At 42.0% G+C, this 20,738-nt stretch overlaps 3 protein-coding genes across 3 annotated transcripts; all 3 read left to right on the top strand.

The window, feature by feature from the left end:
- The first annotated feature begins 4,372 nt into the window (after positions 1–4,372).
- On the top strand, positions 4,373–6,220 carry LOC142398199 (tripartite motif-containing protein 16-like). The gene is made up of 2 exons (XM_075482160.1): positions 4,373–5,484; positions 5,671–6,220. Exons 1-2 carry the CDS (start codon positions 4,373–4,375, stop codon positions 6,218–6,220), a joined length of 1,662 nt encoding a protein of 553 aa, XP_075338275.1.
- A 3,773-nt stretch (positions 6,221–9,993) lies between these two features.
- On the top strand, positions 9,994–11,715 carry LOC142398840 (E3 ubiquitin/ISG15 ligase TRIM25-like). Its single transcript, XM_075483055.1, has one exon. The coding sequence runs from the start codon at positions 9,994–9,996 to the stop codon at positions 11,713–11,715; it is 1,722 nt and encodes a 573-aa protein (XP_075339170.1).
- A 3,248-nt stretch (positions 11,716–14,963) lies between these two features.
- LOC142398197 (tripartite motif-containing protein 16-like) lies at positions 14,964–16,921 on the top strand. The gene has a single exon (XM_075482158.1). The coding sequence runs from the start codon at positions 14,964–14,966 to the stop codon at positions 16,632–16,634; it is 1,671 nt and encodes a 556-aa protein (XP_075338273.1). The 3' UTR covers positions 16,635–16,921.
- Positions 16,922–20,738: the final 3,817 nt, after the last annotated feature.

The following is a 20,738-nucleotide window of genomic DNA, read 5'->3' as shown; positions in this document are numbered from 1 at the left end:
GAAAGCAGCATCAGTGTTACAGGTTGTGAGTCCTGTGAACACACTGACACAGTGTTATGTTACACATATTTAAACTTCTCTTTCCTCATGTTGCTGAAGCTGCCAAAGCCTCAGTGAAGCTTTCTCATGTCTCCCTGCAGGTTCAAAGCTGAAATCTGAAAACTAACACAAGAGGGCGCCTTCATCCTGCTCACAGGGATGCAGAGGATGTTAAAGCTCCTGCTCTGTTCATTTACACTGAACTCTGCCTGTGTTCTGGCCACTTTGACTCGAACATCTTAGTTTATTTTAAATCCGTAACACATAAATATTACCTAAAGTCTCTTTTTTAACTATTCATGGCTTGTAGGCCTCATTGACCTGAGTTCATACAACTAATTTCAGTAAACCCAAGAACACCCTCAGACAGAGACTGTTTCACCCAAAGGATTAAACACCCAAACACAAACTGGGTGGTGTTGTGTATGCAGTGCAGCAAAGACTGTGCAGACCTCTTTATAGGAGAGACCAAACAACAGCTCCACCAGCGCATGGCACAACACAGGAGAGCCCCCTCTTCAGGTCAAGACTCAGCAGTGCACCTTCATCTCAAGGAGAAGGGACACTCTTTTGAGGACAGTAATGTCCACATTCTGGACAGAGAAGACAGGTAGTTTGAGAGAGGAATCAAAGAAGCCATCTATGTAAAACTGGAAAAAACATTGTTGAACAGAGGAGGTGGTCTCAGGTTTCACCTTTCCAGCACCTACAATGCAGCATTGTCTCTCCTCCCCAAGCAGTTTGACAATCATTCTCACCTTGGATTCTGTGACCAAAACTCACTCAGGTAGACATTTCGGAGGTGATAAAGACTCTAAGGACATGCACATTGGTGGGTGTTCAGTGACACATGTGACTGTAACGACCCTCTGTGTATAAGCTGATCCATCTAGTTCAGACTAAAGAAGACTTTTGGATGAGAGGTGAAACGTCTTCAAGATCCAAGAAGAAGTCCAGTTGACCTTATTCAAGCTCTTGTGAATATTCTTTATCCAGTGTTGTGAGTGAACGAGTTCAAAAGAATGCGTTCATTGAACACGCTCATTTTTTCGTGAACGTTGAACTGAACGCAACACATTTTTTAATAAAGAACTTGAACGAGAATGAGTTCACATTATGTGTCATGAACGGCAGACATCACTGTTAATGAAAGTTGGAATGTGTTATCCATTGAAAACTGAGTGACATCTGTTTTCTCTTTTGAAACGCAACGAGAGAAAGTTCCTCCCTCCTGTATTCTCGCTGGTGCCGCTTAAATCATGTATCACCAGACAGAAATGGTTTTGACATTGTGTGCGCAATGCATTGCGGGCAACGTAGTGTCCGGCTGAGAATAGTTGAATAACACACTGGCTTCCGCACAACTTTACCCGTGATGAATTGCAGCAGAGCGGGGTAGGCATAACAACGCCACATAGCAGGCAACGATGAGAGCGCGGAGGGCTGGAGGAGCGAGCGAGCGAGCAAGAGAGAGAGAGACCAATGACGAGAGTGAGAGAAAGCGCTGCAATTAAAAAAAAAAGGCTGGTGGAAGTGATGGCACGGATACAGACACCGATTCTCCTTATGAACATTTAAAACAATTTTACACTCTTGCAAACCAATACCCCGATGGCAAAAATCTTACCTTTCTGTGTAAGATATGTCCACCTGCGCAGCAAAAACAAGTTAGGACATCAACAACGTCCTTCTCGAATTTGAAACGGCACATTGTGTTAAAACATCCATCCAGTGTGAATGCATACATGCACGCCCTCGAGGGAGGAAAGGGAAAAAAGACCCCCTGCCATCCCCAAACGCAAATGACACAGCCAACTGGTCTACCTTGTCTGTACTGCTGCAAGTTTCATCACCTGGTAAGAAACCCACAATTGCAGTGTCATGAGCAAATGTCTACGATGAGCAGTTTCAAAGAACGTATAGTGATTTCTAGCTCGTAGTGTGAAAAAACGTATTTATTTGAATATCTCATGAAAAAAGTAAAATAAACTGAACTTTGCACGTGAACTGTTCACTTTGAGCATGTATGAACTGAACTTGAACTAATTCAGAAAAGCTGTGAACTGGCACAAAACTGTCTTTATCATTTCAGTTTATTTCTGACTTTCCGGTTTTCATACCACATGATGCCAAAATATTATGAAAAACTAAAAAAATTCTGATGGGTGCCAATGGAGCTACTGCCCGCTGAGAGACAGAGGCTGTCATGTTATGGTCATATTGTAATGGGAGCAGACGTAACAGTGGCTGTCATAGACCTGTTAAAACAGGTCAGCCATCTTGGCTGTGCCCTCAGAAGGAGAATCAGCTGTGTGATCAGTTGCTGTGCAGACAGCTGAGTGGGTAAGAGGAGAGGAGCACACACAATATGGCTCCAACTGACAGGGAGACCTTGGTGTTCAATACTGATATGTGTGCGTCGAACAAACCGTCGCTGTTCGAAAACTATGAGTCATATTAAAAAAATGCTTGAATCCTGAGCGCCAGAAGGGACGTCAGAAACCACTGGTGTAAGTTTTATTCTGCTCCTGTGTACGGTATTTTTTTATTGCCAGTTTTAAAAACAGCCTTCACATTGATTTGATAAGGAGATGAGGTGACCTGGTTATAATGGCCGTCAATGGCAGCCCAAGTGGTCTTTCTCTCCGCTCAGAGGTCATTTGAGAGAAAACTGTGAGGCCAAGCACAATGATGGTGACATTGGGTGAAAGAGGACAAAAATACCTACATTTTGAAGTATAATTCGTCTAGGTGCAGCAGACATTTTGGATGTGAGAGAAGTTTGTTTGAGTTATTTTGGTATTAATTTCGAGCTTGTCAAGATAGAGTGTGAGCCCCCAGGACAGCAGAGTGAGAGGAGTCCTGATTTTTCCTAAAACTTAAACTGCCATTATGTCAAAGCTATAAAATATATCAACAAACCACTTAATTCAATTAAAGTTGAGTCTTACTTTGCCTGTTTAAACTCTGAATGATATCTCTAATGAATTATGGCTGATTTATGAGGCCTCCAAATAAGGCTACTTTTGTCCCATTACATATGAATTTTAATGCATTTCCAATGGGCAAAATTCATTTCCCAATTTTCCGGGAATCTGTTTGAGTAATGAGAGAGAAATGTCATAGCACACTAGTCCCTATCGGTGGACACGTGGGGATATGCTTTTTATCCCGGTTGGTCCAACCGTGCGGGACTAGTTCCATGCCGAAATTCGTGACGGAAACCGGAGAATAATAAGTATGCACAATAGTAATATGTGTGCCTTGATCCCTTTGGAATTGGCAACCATAATAATTGTCTTTATTTTCACTGAGGCTTGTTTAAACCACACACTGTAAAAAATTTCAACTGTGTTTTCATGACTGAGCTGATCTCATTCATCTAATGACACTCCTTAACTGTCACTGTTGAGAATGAGATTAAAATCCCTCAAATTATTTATAGTTTAGATAGAAATTATTGTTTTTAATGTTCCTCGTGAGGATTTAGAGTCATTGCTGTGGTGACGGAGTTTGTTCAAGTTTGGGCTTGAGTTAATGTCTGAAAACATGGGGGATGGATGGTAACATTCCCGCTCTTTTGTCTTTCAAATCACTGAAACTGATTCAGGTCTGGCTGCATGGATGTGATTATCATGCAGGAGTCTTTAGGTCAGTCTGTAATCTGTCTGAAGCCTCAGTTGAAAGAAATAGTCGTTAGCAGAGATGTTTCTCAGAGTACAGCTGTTTATCTTCTATCACCACCTGGAACCTCCACTTTTTGTCTTCTACACTTTTGTCTGTCCCCACACAGGTTACATTTCAAACCTTAACCATCTGAGCTGTGAAAAATCTTCTGCTTCAGATACTGATCAAAGATAGAAGTTCTGAAAGGATCTCCCACTCCTCTATTATAAATATACTGAAATCCCTGAGGTGGTTTAGAGTTCAGCTTTTTTTTGGCATCAGATGGACCGTGATGTTGTCAAATTAGAGTCACTTTAGTAGAGGTTAATATATTAAAAAAACAGATTTTCTTCATGTTCAACTTTCAGTGGAAGGTTAATGAATTAATCTTTCCCAAATAAGAACAATTCAACAAACCCTTGAACAATCCTGATTTAACTGCAGGATTGAGGTGAAACCAGCACTGTCCCTTTCAGTGAAGGAAACTTCCATGTTCCCTCCCCAAACTGATCTGAAGGTGGGAGGATGTGTGAAACCATTGTGTGACAGAGGAGGAGCTCTTAAGTGAAGATCAGCAGCAATAAAAGGAGGTGGAATTTGTTTTGTATCACAGCACAGACGGTGTTTCTGCTCTGAGAGTCACACACTGCTCTGCCAAATGGAGGAAATGGCAAAGAAAAGGGTTAAACTGGACCTGGAAAGCTTCTCTTGTTCGATCTGTCTGGATGTGCTGAAGGAGCCGGTGACTATTCCCTGTGGACACAGCTACTGCATGAACTGTATTAAAACTCACTGGAATGGAGAGGATCAGAAGGGAATCCACAGCTGCCCTCAATGCATGAAAACTTTCACACCAAGACCTATTCTGGAGAAAAGCACCATGTTAGCTGATTTAGTGGAGCAGCTGAAGAAGACTGGACTCCAAGCTGCTCCTGCTGATCACTGCTATGCTGGAGCTGAAGATGTGGCCTGTGATTTCTGCTCTGGGAGAAAACTGAAAGCCATCAAGTCCTGTTTATCCTGTCTGGCCTCTTACTGTAAGAAACACCTTCAGCCTCATTATGATGTGGCTCCATTAAGGAAACACAAGCTGGTGGAGCCCTCCAAGAAGCTCCAGGAGAACATCTGCTCTGTTCACGATGAGGTGATGAAGATGTTTTGCCGTACCGATCAGAAGTCCATCTGTTATCTCTGCCCTGTGGATGAACATAAAGGCCACGACACAGTGTCAGCTGCAGTAGAAAGGACTGAGAGGCAGAGAGAGCTGGAGGGGAGTCGGCAGCAGATCCAGCAGAGAATCCAGGACGCAGAGAAAGATGTGAAGCTGCTTCAGCAGGAGGTGGAGGCCATCCATCAGTCTGCTGATAAAACAGTGGAGGACAGTGAGAAGATCTTCACTGAGCTGATCCGTCTCCTCCAGAAAAGAAGCTCTGATGTGAAGCAGCAGATCAGATCCCAGCAGGAAGCTGAAGGGAGTCGAGTCAAAGAGCTTCAGAAGAAGCTGGAGCAGGAGATCACTGAGCTGAAGAGGAAAGATGCTGAGCTGCAGCAGCTCTCACACACAGAGGATCACAGCCAGTTTCTGCTCAACTACCCCTCAGTGTCAGCACTCAGGGGGTCTACACACTCACCCAGCATCAAGATCCGTCCTCTGAGGCACTTTGAGGATGTGACAGCAGCTGTGTCAGAGCTCAGAGATAAGCTACAGGACATCCTGAGAGAGGAATGGAAAAACATCACACTGAGAGTCACTGTTGTGGATGTTTTACTGTTAGAACCAAAACCAGAACCTGAACCTGAACCTGAACCTGAACCTGAACCTGAACCTGAACCTGAACCAGAATCAGAATCAGAATCAGAATCAGATTCAGAATCAGAATCAGAATCAGAATCAGAACCAGAACCTGAATTTGAATCTGAATCTGAATCTGAATCTGAATCTGAATCTGAATCTGAATCAGAACTAGAACCAAAGAGCAGAGCTGACTTGTTAAAATATTCATCTGTAATCACACTGGATCCAAACACAGCAAACACATGTCTGTTACTGTCAGAGGGGAACAGAAAAGTGACATTAATGACACAACCTCAGTCTTATTCTGATCATCCAGACAGATTCACTAAATGGTTTCAGGTCCTGAGCAGAGAGAGTCTGACTGGACGTTGTTACTGGGAGGTGGAGATGAGAGGGGGAGGAGCAGTTTATGTAGCAGTCTCATACAAGAACATCAGCAGAGCAGGAAGTAGATGTAGATTTGGACTTAATGACAAATCTTGGGCATTATATTGTTACCAAAACGGTTATGAATTTTGGTACAACAGAATGAAAACCTCCATCTCAGGTCCTCGGTCCTCCAGAGTCGGAGTGTACCTGGATCACAGAGCAGGTGTTCTGTCCTTCTACAGCGTCTCTGGAACCATGACTCTCCTCCACAGAGTCCAGACCACATTCACTCAGCCGCTCTGTGCTGGACTTTGGATTTTGGGCTCTGGAGCCACAGCTGAGTTGTGTTAAGGGAAATAAATGTATTTAGTCAGTTTGTTGCTGAGAGTTCATTGCTGTGATGTCTCTGCGCTGCTGTTCTGTTGTTTATTTGCTGCTCTGATAACAAATTAAAGTTTTTTGAGAAATACCACTTTATTGTTCTGACATTTATTCTTTAACAGTCAGGAACTATTTGTAGATGACTCATAAGAACAAACTGAACGAACACTAACAACCAACATGGTTCAACATGATTACAATAAAACACATATTTATATAGAAAGAATCAGCTCTATAAATATATAGTTATATATGATCTTCATGAATGTTTGATGTTATTTAATGAGAGTTTGGGAATAACAAAGATTGCTTGTCAGTTCTGTGTTGACCAAACAAAGGTACGGCACAAATCTGAGGATAAAACTTTTCCTCTAATATTTGCTCATGGCATTGACTGGTGTCCCAAGATGGTTGGCAGTATTAAGGCTGATTCATACTCGGCGCAACCTCGCTCATACTAGCTGGTCGCAAATGGCGCAAACGGTCACGTGTCCCAAAATTCCGCCACGCCCCCCTTCGCAAGCTAGAAAATCCTCGCGCGGCGCAAGGGCGCGCACACAACTTTTTTTCTGACTTCACGCGCGCTCAACCGGAAACAGCTGACCAAGAAAAAGAAAAAATGAACACTAGAGAGACCGCGGTGACCGAGAGGATGCGCCTCTACAAACATCTGTACGACACGTCTATGAACTTACACTGGGACAACGTTTGACAAAGTTCGTCTTGTTGCAAAGGACGAACATTCCACCTTCTCTTCTGTTTTTGCCGCAGCCGCTTAGCTCTGAGATACATATACAGTTCTACACCCAGAGTAAATTCATTCCGCATCAGATGTGCCAGCCTCTGCTGACGTGACACCACAGGTGGCATTGTGTATGCTTTCTTCGTATGCTTTTCAGCTTGTTTCCTCAACAGTGACGCTCGCTGGTCTGGAGAGAACTGCAAATGTGACGCATTCTCGGCGCAAACTGCGCTTATGAGCTGAAGGAACTGTGAAGGGGCTGGCGCTTTCGATGACGTCATTAATGGTTCTCGAGCCAGAACAGTTGCGCGTTTGCGCCGAGTATGAATCAGCCTTTAAGCTTTAGTTGACAAGTGGGCTATAGTTCAATTATCCCGGAGACCATAGTTCATCAAATTTATTTTCAACTTGATGCTTTTTTCCAATGTCTGACTCCTTGATTACCACCATTGTTAGATTAATTTCCTTTGATCTATGATAACTTGCTTGACTCTTCCTAAATAATCTGGTTCCCCAGTGTTGATAGAAATATCAACGAGGTATTGATTTTCTCTTCTGGCTGAAACGCATCAGTCAATATAAAGAGAGGATTACAAACTCATTGAAGATAGCTTGTGGGTGCAAGAGGAACACAGTATCAGCAGACATGGAAAAAACATGTCATTATGTTGTGTTCTCCTGTGGGAGATACTTCAAGAAGATGGTGTAACTCACACAATGTTATGAGCCATTCAGTCCCTCCCCAACCAGAGCCACTTGTATACCTACAGGGACTGGATTGTGCAGTGGTAAGATTGCCACCTTCATTGTAGGTGACCTGGGCTCAAATCCCCTGCATGAAAGGTAATACCTCCAGTTGGGGTCCTTAGGAAAGACCCCCCTTACCCTACCTGTAAGTTGCGTTGGATAAAAGTGTCTGCCAAATACATAAACAAACACAAACATACCTGCAGATGGTCACAAACTGGGTAGTGACAGAAAGAACTAGAACATTTCTGAAGAAATTTTGATGGGTGCCAATGGAGCTACTGCCCGCTGAGAGACAGAGGCTGTCATGTTATAGTCATATTGTATTGTGAGCAGACATAACACAGTGGCTGGCATAGACCTGTTAAAACAGGTCAGCCATCTTGGCTGTGCTCTTAGAAGGAGAATCCGCTGTGTGATCAGTTGCTGTGCAGACAGCTGAGTGGGTAAGAGGAGAGGAGCGCACACAATATGGCTCCAACTGACAGGGAGAACATGGGGTTCAATACTGATATGCGTGCCTCGAACAAACCGTCGCTGTTCGAAAACTGTGAGTCATATTAAAAAAATTATTGAATTGTGAGCCCAGAAGGGACGTCAGAAGCAACTGGTGTAAGTTTTATTCTGCTCCTATGTACGGTATTTTTTTATTGCCAGTTTTAAAAACAGCCTTCAGATTGATTTGATAAGGAGATGAGGTGACCTGGCTATAATGGCAGTCAATTGCAGCCCGAGTGGTCTTTCTCTCCGCTCAGAGGTCATGAGAGAGAAAACTGTGAGGCCAAGCACAATGACAGTGACATTGGGTGAAAGAGGACAGAAATACCTACATTTTGAAGTATAATTTGTCTAGGTGCAGCAGACATTTTGGATGTGGGAGAAGTTTGTTTGAGTTATTTTTGTATTAATTTCGAGCTTGTCAAAATAGAGTGTGAGACCCCAGGACAGCAGAGTGAGAGGAGTCCTGATTTTTCCTAAAACTTAAACTGCCATTATGTCAAAGCTATTAAATATATCAACAAACCACTTAATTCAATTAAAGTTGAGTCTTTCCTTGCCTGTTTAAACTTTAAATGATATCTCCATGATGAATTATGGCTGAGTTATGAGGCCTCCAAATAAGGCTACTTTTATCCCATTACATATGAATTTTAATGCATTTCCAATGGGCCAAAATTCATTTCCCAATTTTCCAAGAATCTGTTTGAGTAATGAGAGAGATAAGTCATAGCACACTAGTCCCTATCGGTGGACACGTGGGGATATCCTTTTTATCCCGGTTGGACCAACCGTGCGGGACTAGTTCCTTGCCGAAATTCGTGACGGAAACGGGAGAATAATATGTATGCACAATAATAATATGTGCCTTGATGCTTTTAGCATTGGCACCCATAATAATTGTATCTATTTTCACTGAGGCTTATGTAAACCACAGACTGTATATAGTTTAAACTGTGTTTTCATTACTGAGCTGATTTAATTCATCTGATGACACTCCTTAACTGTCACTGTTGAGAATGAGATTAAAATCCCTCAAATTATTTATAGTTTTGATAGAAATAGTTAAATTGTTAGAAATTGTTATTTTTAATGTTACTCGTGAAGATGTAGAGTCATTGTTGTGGTGACGGAGTTTGTCCAAGTTTGGGGTTGAGTTAATGTCTGAAATCATGGAGGATGGATGGTATCATTCCCGTCCTTTTGTCTTTCAAATCAGCTTAACTTATTCAGGTCTTTGGCTGCATGGATGTGATTATCATGCAGGAGTCTATAGGTCAGTTTGTGATCTGTCTTTGATTATATAAATATAAATGAAAAGCATTAAAATATTCAAAAACATTTACATTTCCTGTACAGCTGCCTGATAAACTTATCTAACAATGTTGGTCTGATAGATGCAGAGAAAACAGATTTTCTTCATGTTCAACTTTCAGTGGAAGGTTAATGAATTAATCTTTCCCTTCAACAGAAAACAAATAAGAACAATTCAACAAACCGTTGAACAATCCTGATTTAACTGCAGGATTGAGGTGAAACCAGCACTGTCCCTTTCAGTGAAGGAAACTTCCATGTTCCCTCCCCAAACTGATCTGAAGGTGGGAGGATGTGTGAAACCATTGTGTGACAGAGGAGGAGCTCTTAAGTGAAGATCAGCAGATCAGCTGCAATAAAAGGAGGTGGAATTTGTTTTGTATCACAGCACAGACGGTGTTTCTGCTCTGAGAGTCACAAACTGCTATGCCAAATGGAGGAAATGGCAAAGAAAAGGGTTAAACTGGACCTGGAAAACTACTCTTGTTCGATCTGTCTGGATGTACTGAAGGAGCCGGTGACTATTCCCTGTGGACACAGCTACTGCATGAACTGTATTAAAACCCACTGGGATGGAGAGGATCAGAAGGGAATCCACAGCTGCCCTCAATGCATGAAAACTTTCACACCAAGACCTATTCTGGAGAAAAGCACCATGTTAGCTGATATAGTGGAGCAGCTGAAGAAGACTGGACTCCAAGCTGCTCCTGCTGATCACTGCTATGCTGGAGCTGAAGATGTGGCCTGTGATTTCTGCTCTGGGAGAAAACTGAAAGCCATCAAGTCCTGTTTATCCTGTCTGGCCTCTTACTGTAAGAAACACCTTCAGCCTCATTATGATGTGGCTCCATTCAAGAAACACAAGCTGGTGGAGCCCTCCAAGAAGCTCCAGGAGAACATCTGCTCTGTTCACGATGAGGTGATGAAGATGTTCTGCCGTACCGATCAGAAGTCCATCTGTTATCTCTGCCCTGTGGATGAACATAAAGGCCACGACACAGTGTCAGCTGCAGCAGAAAGGACTGAGAGGCAGAGAGAGCTGGAGGGGAGTCGGCAGCAGATCCAGCAGAGAATCCAGGACGCAGAGAAAGATGTGAAGCTGCTTCAGCAGGAGGTGGAGGCCATCGATCAGTCTGCTGATAAAACAGTGGAGGACAGCCAGAAGATCTTCACTGAGCTGATCCGTCTCCTCCAGAAAAGAAGCTCTGATGTGAAGCAGCAGATCAGATCCCAGCAGGAAGCTGAAGGGAGTCGAGTCAAAGAGCTTCAGGAGAAGCTGGATCAGGAGATCACTGAGCTGAAGAGGAAAGATGCTGAGCTGAAGCAGCTCTCACACACAGAGGATCACAGCCAGTTTCTGCTCAACTACCCCTCAGTGTCAGCACTCAGGGGGTCTACACACTCACCCAGCATCAAGATCCGTCCTCTGAGGCACTTTGAGGATGTGACAGCAGCTGTGTCAGAGCTCAGAGATAAACTACAGGACATCCTGAGAGAGGAATGGAAAAACACCTCACTGAGAGTCACTGATGTGGATGTTTTACTGTCACAACCAGAACCAGAACTAGAACCAGAACCAGAACCAGAACCAGAACCAGAACCAGAACCAGAACCAGAACCAGAGAGCAGAGCTTACTTCTTAAAATATTCTTGTAAAATCACACTGGATCCAAACACAACAAACACACGTCTGTTGCTGTCAGAGGGGAACAGAAAAGTGACATTTATGAATCAACCTCAGTCTTATTCTAGTCATCCAGAGAGATTCAGAGATCGGTTTCAGGTCCTGAGTAGAGAGAGTCTGACTGGACGTTGTTACTGGGAGTTGGAGAGGAGAGGGAGAGGAGCAGTTTATGTAGCAGTCGCATACAAGAATATCAGCAGAGCAGGGGATGAATGTGTATTTGGTCGTAATGACAAATCTTGGGCTTTAAAATGTTTCCAAAAAGGTTATTTATTTTGGTACAACAACATGGAAACCTACATCTCAGGTCCCCAGTCCTCCAGAGTGGGAGTGTACCTGGATCACAGAGCAGGTATTCTGTCCTTCTACAGCGTCTCTGGAACCATGACTCTCCTCCACAGAGTCCAGACCACATTCACTCAGCCTCTCTATCCGGGAGTTTGGATTTGGGGCTCTGGAGCCACAGCTGAGTTTGTGTAAAGTGAAATAAATGTGTTTAGTGAGTTCATTGCTGACAGCTGGTTGCTGTGATGTCTCTGATGTTCTGCTGTTTATTTGCGTTTTTTACCTGTGTTTGTGCAGCCATGGAGGATATCACTGCTAATGATGAGTTTGATTCACAGAAATATTTCTCCACATGAAAATCCAAACTTCTCTGAGCTCTAAATATCAGTTGGATCCTTGTGTTGATGTATTTTTATGTTGTTGTTTCTCTTCCACTTCATGGAGCCAAACAGAGAAACCAGCAGACCTTCCTTTATCACAGATTATTTTCAGGTCTCATTACTTTGTAAATGTGAAAATAATTCTGTAGTTTTACTTACTTTGATTTGTTTCAGTGATCAAATGTTTTTGCTGTTTTCTAAATCAACCAAGAAATGAGGAAGTCTGTTATGAGGTGTTCAGTAACTGTCATTTCCAGGATCAGGAGATCAGTTATCATGTTTAATGTGAGAGCAAATTAAAGTTTTTATAAGAAATACCACTTTATTGTTCTGACATTTATTCTTTAAAAGTGAGGAACTGTTTGTAAATGACTCATAAGAAAAAACAGCATTGACATAATAAACTAGAAATTTTCAGAAGAAATTTTGATGGGTACCAATGGAGCTACTGCACGCTGAGAGACAGTCATGTTATGGTCATATTATATTGGGAGCAGACTTAACACAGTGGCTGTCATAAACCTGTTATAACAGGTCAGCCATCTTGGCTGTGCCCTCAGAAGGAGAATCAGCTGTGTGATCAGTTGCTGTGCAGACAGCTGAGTGGGTAAGAGGAGAGGAGCGCACACAATATGGCTCCAACTGACAGGGAGACCTTGGTGTTCAATACTGATATGTGTGCCTCGAATAAACAGTCGCTGTTCGAAAACTATGAGTCATATTTAAAAACTTCTTGAACTGTGAGCGCCAGAAGGGATGGCAGAAGCCAATGGTGTAATCTTTATTGTGCTCCTATGTACGGTATATTTTTTATGTTAGTTTTAAAACCAGCTTTCACATTGATTTGATAAGGAGATGAGGCGACCTCGCTATAATGGCAGTCAATGGCAGCCCGAGTGGTCTTTCTCTGCGCTCAGGGGTCATTTGAGAGAAAACCGTGAGGCCAAGCACAATGACGGTGACATTGGGTAAAAGAGAACAAAAATACCTATATTTTGAAGTATAATTTGTCTAGTTGCAGCAGACATTTTGGACGTGAGAGAAGTTTGTTTGAGTTATATTGGTAGTCATTCCGAGCTTGTCAAGATAGAGTCTGCGACCCCAGGACAGCAGAGTGAGAGGAGTCCTGAGTTTTTATTAAAACTTAAATGCTTGAAAAGCATATCCCCACGTGTCCACTGATAGGGAATAGTGTGCTATGACTTTTCTCTCTCATTACTTGAAGATATTCCCAGAAAATCAGGAAAAACTTGGAATTTTGGCCCATTGGAAATGCACTAAAATCCATATGTAATGGGACAAAAGTAGCCTTATTTGAAGGCCTCATAACTCAGACATACTTTATCATAGAGATATCATTCAAAGTTTAAACAGGCCAGGAAAGACTCAACATTAACTGGACTAAAGGGTTTGTTGATATATTACTGCTTTGATACAACGGCAGTTTAAGTTTTTGGAAAAATCAGAACTCCTCTCACTCTGCTGAGTGAACTCTGTTTTACCGTCAGAACCGAAGAGCATAGCTGGATTCTTTAAATATTCATGTAAACTCACACTGGATCCAAACACAGCAAACACATGTCTGTTACTGTCAGAGGGGAACAGAAAAGTGACATTAATGACACAACCTCAGTCTTACTCTAGTCATCCAGACAGATTCACTAAATGGTTTCAGGTCCTGAGCAGAGAGAGTCTGACTGGACGTTGTTACTGTGAGGTGGAGATGAGAGGGGGAGGAGCTGATGTAGCAGTCGCATACAAGAACATCAGCAGAGCAGGAAGTAATAGTAGATTTGGGGGAAATGATAAATCTTGGGCATTATATTGTTACCAAAACGGTTATGAATTATCAAAGCAAAACGTATCCCTGTCGGAACAACTGTGAGGGACTAGTTCCTTGGAAAAATTCATGACGGAAACCGGAGAATAATAAGTATGCACAATAGTAATATGTGTGCCTTGATGCCTTTGGCATTGGCACCCATGATAATTGTGTTTATTTTCACTGAGGCTTGTGAAAACCACAGACTGTATATAATTTAAACTGTGTTTTCATTACTGAGCTGATCTCATTCATCTGATGACACTCTTAACTGTCACTGTTGAGAATGAGATTAAAATCCCTCAAATTATTTATAGTTTAGATAGAAATTGTTAGAAATGGTTGTTTTCAATGTTCCTCGTGAGGATGTAGAGTCATTGCTGTGGTGACGGAGTTTATCCAAGTTTGGGGTTGAGTTAATGTCTGAAATCATGGAGGATGGATGGGGACATCAGCGTCCTTTTGTCTTTCAAATCAGCTTAACTTATTCAGGTCTTTGGCTGCATGTATGTGATTATCATGCAGGAGTCTTTAGGTCAGTTTGTGATCTGTCTGAAGCCTCAGTTGAAAGAAACAATCGTTAGCAGAGATGTTTCTAAGAGTACAGCTGTTTATCTTCTATCACCACCTGGAACCTCCACTTTTTGTCTTCTCCACTTTTGTCTGTCCCCACACAGGTTACATTTCAAACCTCAACCATCTGAGCTGTGAAACATCTTCTGCTTCAGATACTGATCAAATATAGAAGTTCTGAAAGGATCTCCCGCTCCTCCATTATAAATATACTGAAATCCCTGAGGTGGTTTAGAGTTCAGGTTTTTTTTGGCATCAGATGGACCGTGATGTTGTCAAAGTAGAGTCACTTTAGTAGAGGTTAATATATTAAAAAAAAAACAGATTTTCTTCATGTTCAACTTTCAGTGGAAGGTTAATGAATTAATCTTTCCCCTCAACAGAAAACAAATAAGAATTTTTCTGGAAAACCTTGAACAATCCTGATTTAACTGCAGGATTGAGGTGAAACCAGCACTGTCCCTTTCAGTGAAGGAAACTTCCATGTTCCCTCCCCAAACTGATCTGAAGGTGGGAGGATGTGTGAAACCATTGTGTGACAGAGGAGGAGCTCTTAAGTGAAGATCAGCAGATCAGCTGCAATAAAAGGAGGTGGAATTTGTTTTGTATCACAGCACAGACGGTGTTTCTGCTCTGAGAGTCACACACTGCTCTGCCAAATGGAGGAAATGGCAAAGAAAAGGGTTAAACTGGACCTGGAAAGCTTCTCTTGTTCGATCTGTCTGGATGTACTGAAGGAGCCGGTGACTATTCCCTGTGGACACAGCTACTGCATGAACTGTATTAAAACCCACTGGAATGGAGAGGATCAGAAGGGAATCCACAGCTGCCCTCAATGCATGAAAACTTTCACACCAAGACCTATTCTGGAGAAAAGCACCATGTTAGTGGACTTTGTGGAGCAGCTGAAGAAGACTGGACTCCAAGCTGCTCCTGCTGATCACTGCTATGCTGGAGCTGAAGATGTGGCCTGTGATTTCTGCTCTGGAAGAAAACTGAAAGCCATCAAGTCCTGTTTATCCTGTCTGGCCTCTTACTGTAAGAATCACCTTCAGCCTCATTATGATGTGGCTCCATTCAAGAAACACAAGCTAGTCGAGCCCTCCAAGAACCTCCAGGAGAACATCTGCTCTGTTCACGATGAGGTGATGAAGATGTTCTGCCGTACTGATCAGAAGTCCATCTGTTATCTCTGCCCTGTGGATGAACATAAAGGCCACGACACAGTGTCAGCTGCAGCAGAAAGGACTGAGAGGCAGAGAGAGCTGGAGGGGAGTCGGCAGCAGATCCAGCAGAGAATCCAGGACAGAGAGAAAGATGTGAAGCTGCTTCAGCAGCAGCTGGAGGCCATCCATCAGTCTGCTGATAAAACAGTGGAGGACAGTGAGAAGATCTTCACTGAGCTGATCCGTCTCCTCCAGAAAAGAAGCTCTGATGTGAAGCAGCAGATCAGATCCCAGCAGGAAGCTGAAGGGAGTCGAGTCAAAGTGCTTCAGAAGAAGCTGGAGCAGGAGATCACTGAGCTGAAGAGGAAAGATGCTGAGCTGAAGCAGCTCTCACACACAGAGGATCACAGCCAGTTTCTGCTCAACTACCCCTCAGTGTCAGCACTCAGGGGGTCTACACACTCACCCAGCATCAAGATCCGTCCTCTGAGGCACTTTGAGGATGTGACAGCAGCTGTGTCAGAGCTCAGAGATAAACTACAGGACATCCTGAGAGACGAATGGAAAAACACCTCACTGAGAGTCACTGTTGTGGATGTTTTACTGTCAGAACCAGAACCAAAGAGCAGAGCTGGATTCTTAAAATATTCATGTGAAATCACACTGGATCCAAATACAGCAAACACACAGCTGTTGCTGTCAGAGGGGAACAGAAAAGTGACATTTATGAATGAACCTCAGTCTTGTTCTAGTCATCCAGAGAGATTCAGAGATCGGTTTCAGGTCCTGAGCAGAGAGAGTCTGACTGGACGTTGTTACTGGGAGGTGGAGATGAGAGGGGGAGGAGCAGTATATGTAGCAGTCGCATACAAGAACATCAGCAGAGCAGGGGATGAATGTGGATTTGGTCGTAATGACAAATCTTGGGCTTTAAAATGTTTCCCAAAAGGTTATTTATTTTGGTACAACAATATGGAAACCTCCATTTCAGGTCCTCGGTCCTCCAGAGTGGGAGTGTACCTGGATCACAGAGCAGGTGTTCTGTCCTTCTACAGCATCTCTGGAACCATGACTCTCCTCCACAGAGTCCAGACCACATTCACTCAGCCGCTCTGTGTTGGACTTTGGATTTGGGGCTCTGGAGCCACAGCTGAGTTGTGTAAAGTGAAATAAATGTATTTAGTCAGCTTGTTGCTGACAGCTGGTTGCTGTGATGTCTCTGCTGTTCTGCTGTTTATTTGCGGTTTTTACCTGTGTTTGTGCAGCCATGGAGGATATCACTGCTAATGATGAGTTTGATTCACATAAATATTTCTCCACATGAAAATCTAAACTTCTCTGAGCTCTAAATATCAGTTGGATCCTTGTGTTGATGTGTCTGTATGTTGTTGTTTCTCTTCCACTTCATGGAGCCAAACAGAGAAATCAGCAGACCTTCCTTTATCACAGATTATTTTCAGATCTCATCACTTTGTAAATGTGAAAATAATTCTGTAGTTTTATTTACTTTGATTTGTTTCAGAGATCAAATGTTGTTGCTGTTTTCAAAATCAACCAACAAATGAGGAATTCTGATCTGAGGTGTTCAGAAACTGTCATTTCCAAGATCAGAATAAATCATGAGATCAGTTATCATGTTTAATGTGACTACAAATTAAAATTTTTATAAGAAATACCACTTTATTGTTCTGACATTTATTCTTTAACATTGAGGAACTATTTGTAGATGACTCATGAGAACAAACAGAAGGGACACTATAAACTAACATGGTTCAACATGATTACAATAAAACACATATTTATATAGAAAGAATCAGCTCTATAAATATATAGTTAAATATGATCTTTATGAATATTTGATGTTATTTAATGAGAGTTTGGGAATAACAAAGATTGCTTGTCAGTTCTGTGTTGACCAAACAAAGGTACGGCACAAATCGGAGGATAAAACTTTTCCTCTCATATTTGCTCATGGCATTGACTGGTGTCCCAAGATGGTTGGCAGTATTAAGCTTTAGTTGACAAGTGGGCTATAGTTCACTTATCCCGGAGATCATAGTTCATCAAATTTATTTTCAACTTGATGCTTTTTTCCAAAGTCTGACTCCTTGATTACCACCATTGTTAGATTAATTTCCTTTGATCTATGATAACTTGCTTGACTCTTCCTAAAGAATCTGGTGCCCCAGTGTTGATTGAAATATCAACGAGGTATTGATTTTTACTTCTTGCTGAAACGCATCAGTCAATATAAAGAGAGGATTACAAACTCATTGAAGATAGCTTGTGGGTGCAAGAGGAACACAGTATCAGCAGAAATGGAAAAATCATGTCATTATGTATTGTTCTCCTGTGGGAGATACTTCAAGAAGATGGTGTAACTCACACAATGTTATGAGCCATTCAGTCCCTCCCCAACCAGAGCCACTTGTATACCTACAGGGACTGGATTGTGCAGTGGTAAGATTGCCATCTTTATTGTAGGTGACCTGGGCTCAAATCCCCTGCATGAAAGGTAATACCTCCAGTTTGGGTCCTTAGGAAAGACCCTCTTACCCTACCTGTTAGTTGCATTGGATAAAAGTGTCTGCCAAATACATAAACATAAACAAACATACCTGCAGATGGTCAAGAACTGCGTAGTGACAGAAAGAACTAGAACATTTCTGAAGAAATTTTGATGGGTGCCAATGGAGCTACTGCCCCCTGAGAGACAGAGGCTGTCATGTTATAGTCATATTATATTGGGAGCAGACTTAACACAGTGGCTGGCATAAACCTGTTATAACAGGTCAGCCATCTTGGCTGTGCCCTCAGAAGGAGAATCAGCTGTGTGATCAGTTGCTGTGCAGACAGCTGAGTGGGTAAGAGGAGAGGAGCGCACACGATATGGCTCCAACTGACAGGGGTTCAATACTGATATGAACAGTCGCTGTTCGAAAACTATGAGTCATATTAAAAAAAGTTCTTGAATTATGAGCCCAGAAGGGACGGCAGAAACCACTGGTGTAAGTTTTATTCTGCTCCTATGTACGGTATTTTTTTATTGCCAGTTTTAAAAACAGCCTTCACATTGATTTGATAAGGAGATGAGGTGACCTGGCTATAATGGTCGTCAATGGTAGCCCGAGTGGTCTTTCTCTCCGCTCAGAGGTCATTTGAGAGAAAACTGTGAGGCCAAGCACAATGACGGTGACATTGGGTGAAAGAAGACAAAAATACCTACATTTTGAAGTATAATTTGTCTAGGTGCAGCAGACATTTTGGATGTGAGAGAAGTTTGTTTGAGTTATTTTTGTATTAATTTCGAGCTTGTCAAAATAGAGTGTGAGCCCCCAGGACAGCAGAATGAGAGGAGTCCTGATTTTTCCTAAACTTAAACTGCCATTATGTCAAAGCTATAAAATATATCAACAAAACACTTAATTCAATTAAAGTTGAGTCTTTCCTTGCCTGTTTAAACTTTGAATGATATCTCTATGATGAATTATGGCTGAGTTATGAGGCCTCCAAATAAGGCTACTTTTTTCCCATTACATATGAATTTTAATGCATTTCCAATGGGCCAAAATTCATTTCAATTCAATTCAATTCAATTCAATTCAATTCAAAAATACTTTATTTATCCCAGAGGGAAATTAAATAATTTCCCAATTTTCCAAGAATCTGTTTGAGTAATGAGAGAGAAATGTCATAGCACACTAGTCCCTATCGGTGGACACGTGGGGATATGCTTTTTATCCCGGTTGGACCAACCGTGCGGGACTAGTTCCATGCCGAAATTCGTGACGGAAACGGGAGAATAATAAGTATGCACAATAATAATATGTGTGCCTTGATATCTTTGGAATTGGTACCCATAATAATTGTATTTATTTTCACTGAGGCTTGTTTAAACCACAGACTGTATATAGTTTAAACTGTGTTTTCATTACTGAGCTGATTTAATTCATCTGATGACACTCCTTAACTGTCACTGTTGAGAATGAGATTAAAATCCCTCAAATTATTTATAGTTTAGATAAAAATTGTTAGATTGTTAGAAATGGTTGTTTTGAATGTTCCTCGTGAGGATGTAGAGTCATTGCTGTGGTGAAGGAGTTTGTCCAAGTTTGGGCTTGAGTTAATGTCTGAAAACATGGGGGATGGATAGTAACATTCCCGTCCTTTTGTCTTTCAAATCAGTGCAACTTATTCAGGTCTTTGGCTGCATGGATGTGATTATCATGCAGGAGTCTTTAGGTCAGTTTGTGATCTGTCTGAAGCCTCAGTTGAAAGAAACAGTCGTTAGCAAAGATGTTTCTCAGAGTACAGCTGTTTATCTTCTATCACCACCTGGAACCTCCACTTTTTGTCTTCTACACCTTTTTCTGTCCCCACACAGGTTACATTTCAAACCTCAACCATCTGAGCTGCGAAACATCTTCTGCTTCAGATACTGATCAAAGATAGAAGTTCTGAAAGGATCTCCCGCTCCTCCATTATAAATATACTGAAATCCCTGCGGTCGGTTAGAGTTCAGGTTTTTTTTGGCATCAGATGGACCGTGATGTTGTCAGAGTAAAGTCCCATTATTAGAGGTGAATATATTTAAGCCACTTTTTTCACTCACATTCATCCCTTTGTCCAGATAAAAATGATTCTTTTCCCCACCTAATAACTAAGCACATCAGAGGCAGTCATCAGAGGTAAATCTAATCCTGCCTCCTCCATTTGAATGCCCTCACCAACCAACCAGGATGTATATAGACTTAGCTGCATATCAGCATGATCCTAAAATAAAGACTTTATCAGCACCTCAGACTGCCGCCCAACATGAAATGTTATATGAGCAACACAGAAATCACTGATCACACTCATCTGCTCACCTGGGTTTTCTCTCTTCTGAACGGATGTTCGCTGTGAAGGTTTTTGTTGTTTCCTGCCAACTGAAAAAGGCTGGAAAATAAGTCATTCTGCTGTTTTAATTCGTTTGTATTTTCCATGTGAACAAGAGTGGACAAAACACCACAGGAACTCCATCTTAAGATGCAGCTTCTTTTATACACAGTGACAAAGTGACAAAGAGGGTTTCTATCAGGCTCAACCTGAAGACGCCAGTCACTATACAGATCTTGATAGATAGATTATGATCAGACATGTCTGATGCAGTCTTATGCAACCTTTAATCAGTAATATCTACATGTGAGTTAAGAGCTAATATTTGACTCTTCTTGACAGAAGGTTTGCAGGTTAGGGATCTGCTTCAGTTTTCAGGCAGCTCAACTCTGCAGGTTT

The sequence above is a fragment of the Odontesthes bonariensis genome, chromosome 14 (genome assembly GCF_027942865.1).
Source record: "Odontesthes bonariensis isolate fOdoBon6 chromosome 14, fOdoBon6.hap1, whole genome shotgun sequence".
NCBI classification, from domain to species: Eukaryota; Metazoa; Chordata; class Actinopteri; order Atheriniformes; family Atherinopsidae; genus Odontesthes; species Odontesthes bonariensis.
The sequence above is the reverse complement of the archived record's forward strand: the minus strand, read 5'-3'. Positions and strand labels throughout refer to the sequence as shown.

Bases quoted from the DNA above. Each gene is read 5' to 3' on its own strand.
- LOC142398199 (XM_075482160.1), top strand. From the start codon at position 4,373: ATGGCAAAGAAAAGGGTTAAACTGGACCTGGAAAGCTTCTCTTGTTCG. The intron at 5,485-5,670 runs AAAACCAGAACC...TGAATCAGAACT, and splicing joins GATGTTTTACTGTTAGAACC to AGAACCAAAGAGCAGAGCTG.
- LOC142398840 (XM_075483055.1), top strand. From the start codon at position 9,994: ATGGCAAAGAAAAGGGTTAAACTGGACCTGGAAAACTACTCTTGTTCG.
- LOC142398197 (XM_075482158.1), top strand. From the start codon at position 14,964: ATGGCAAAGAAAAGGGTTAAACTGGACCTGGAAAGCTTCTCTTGTTCG.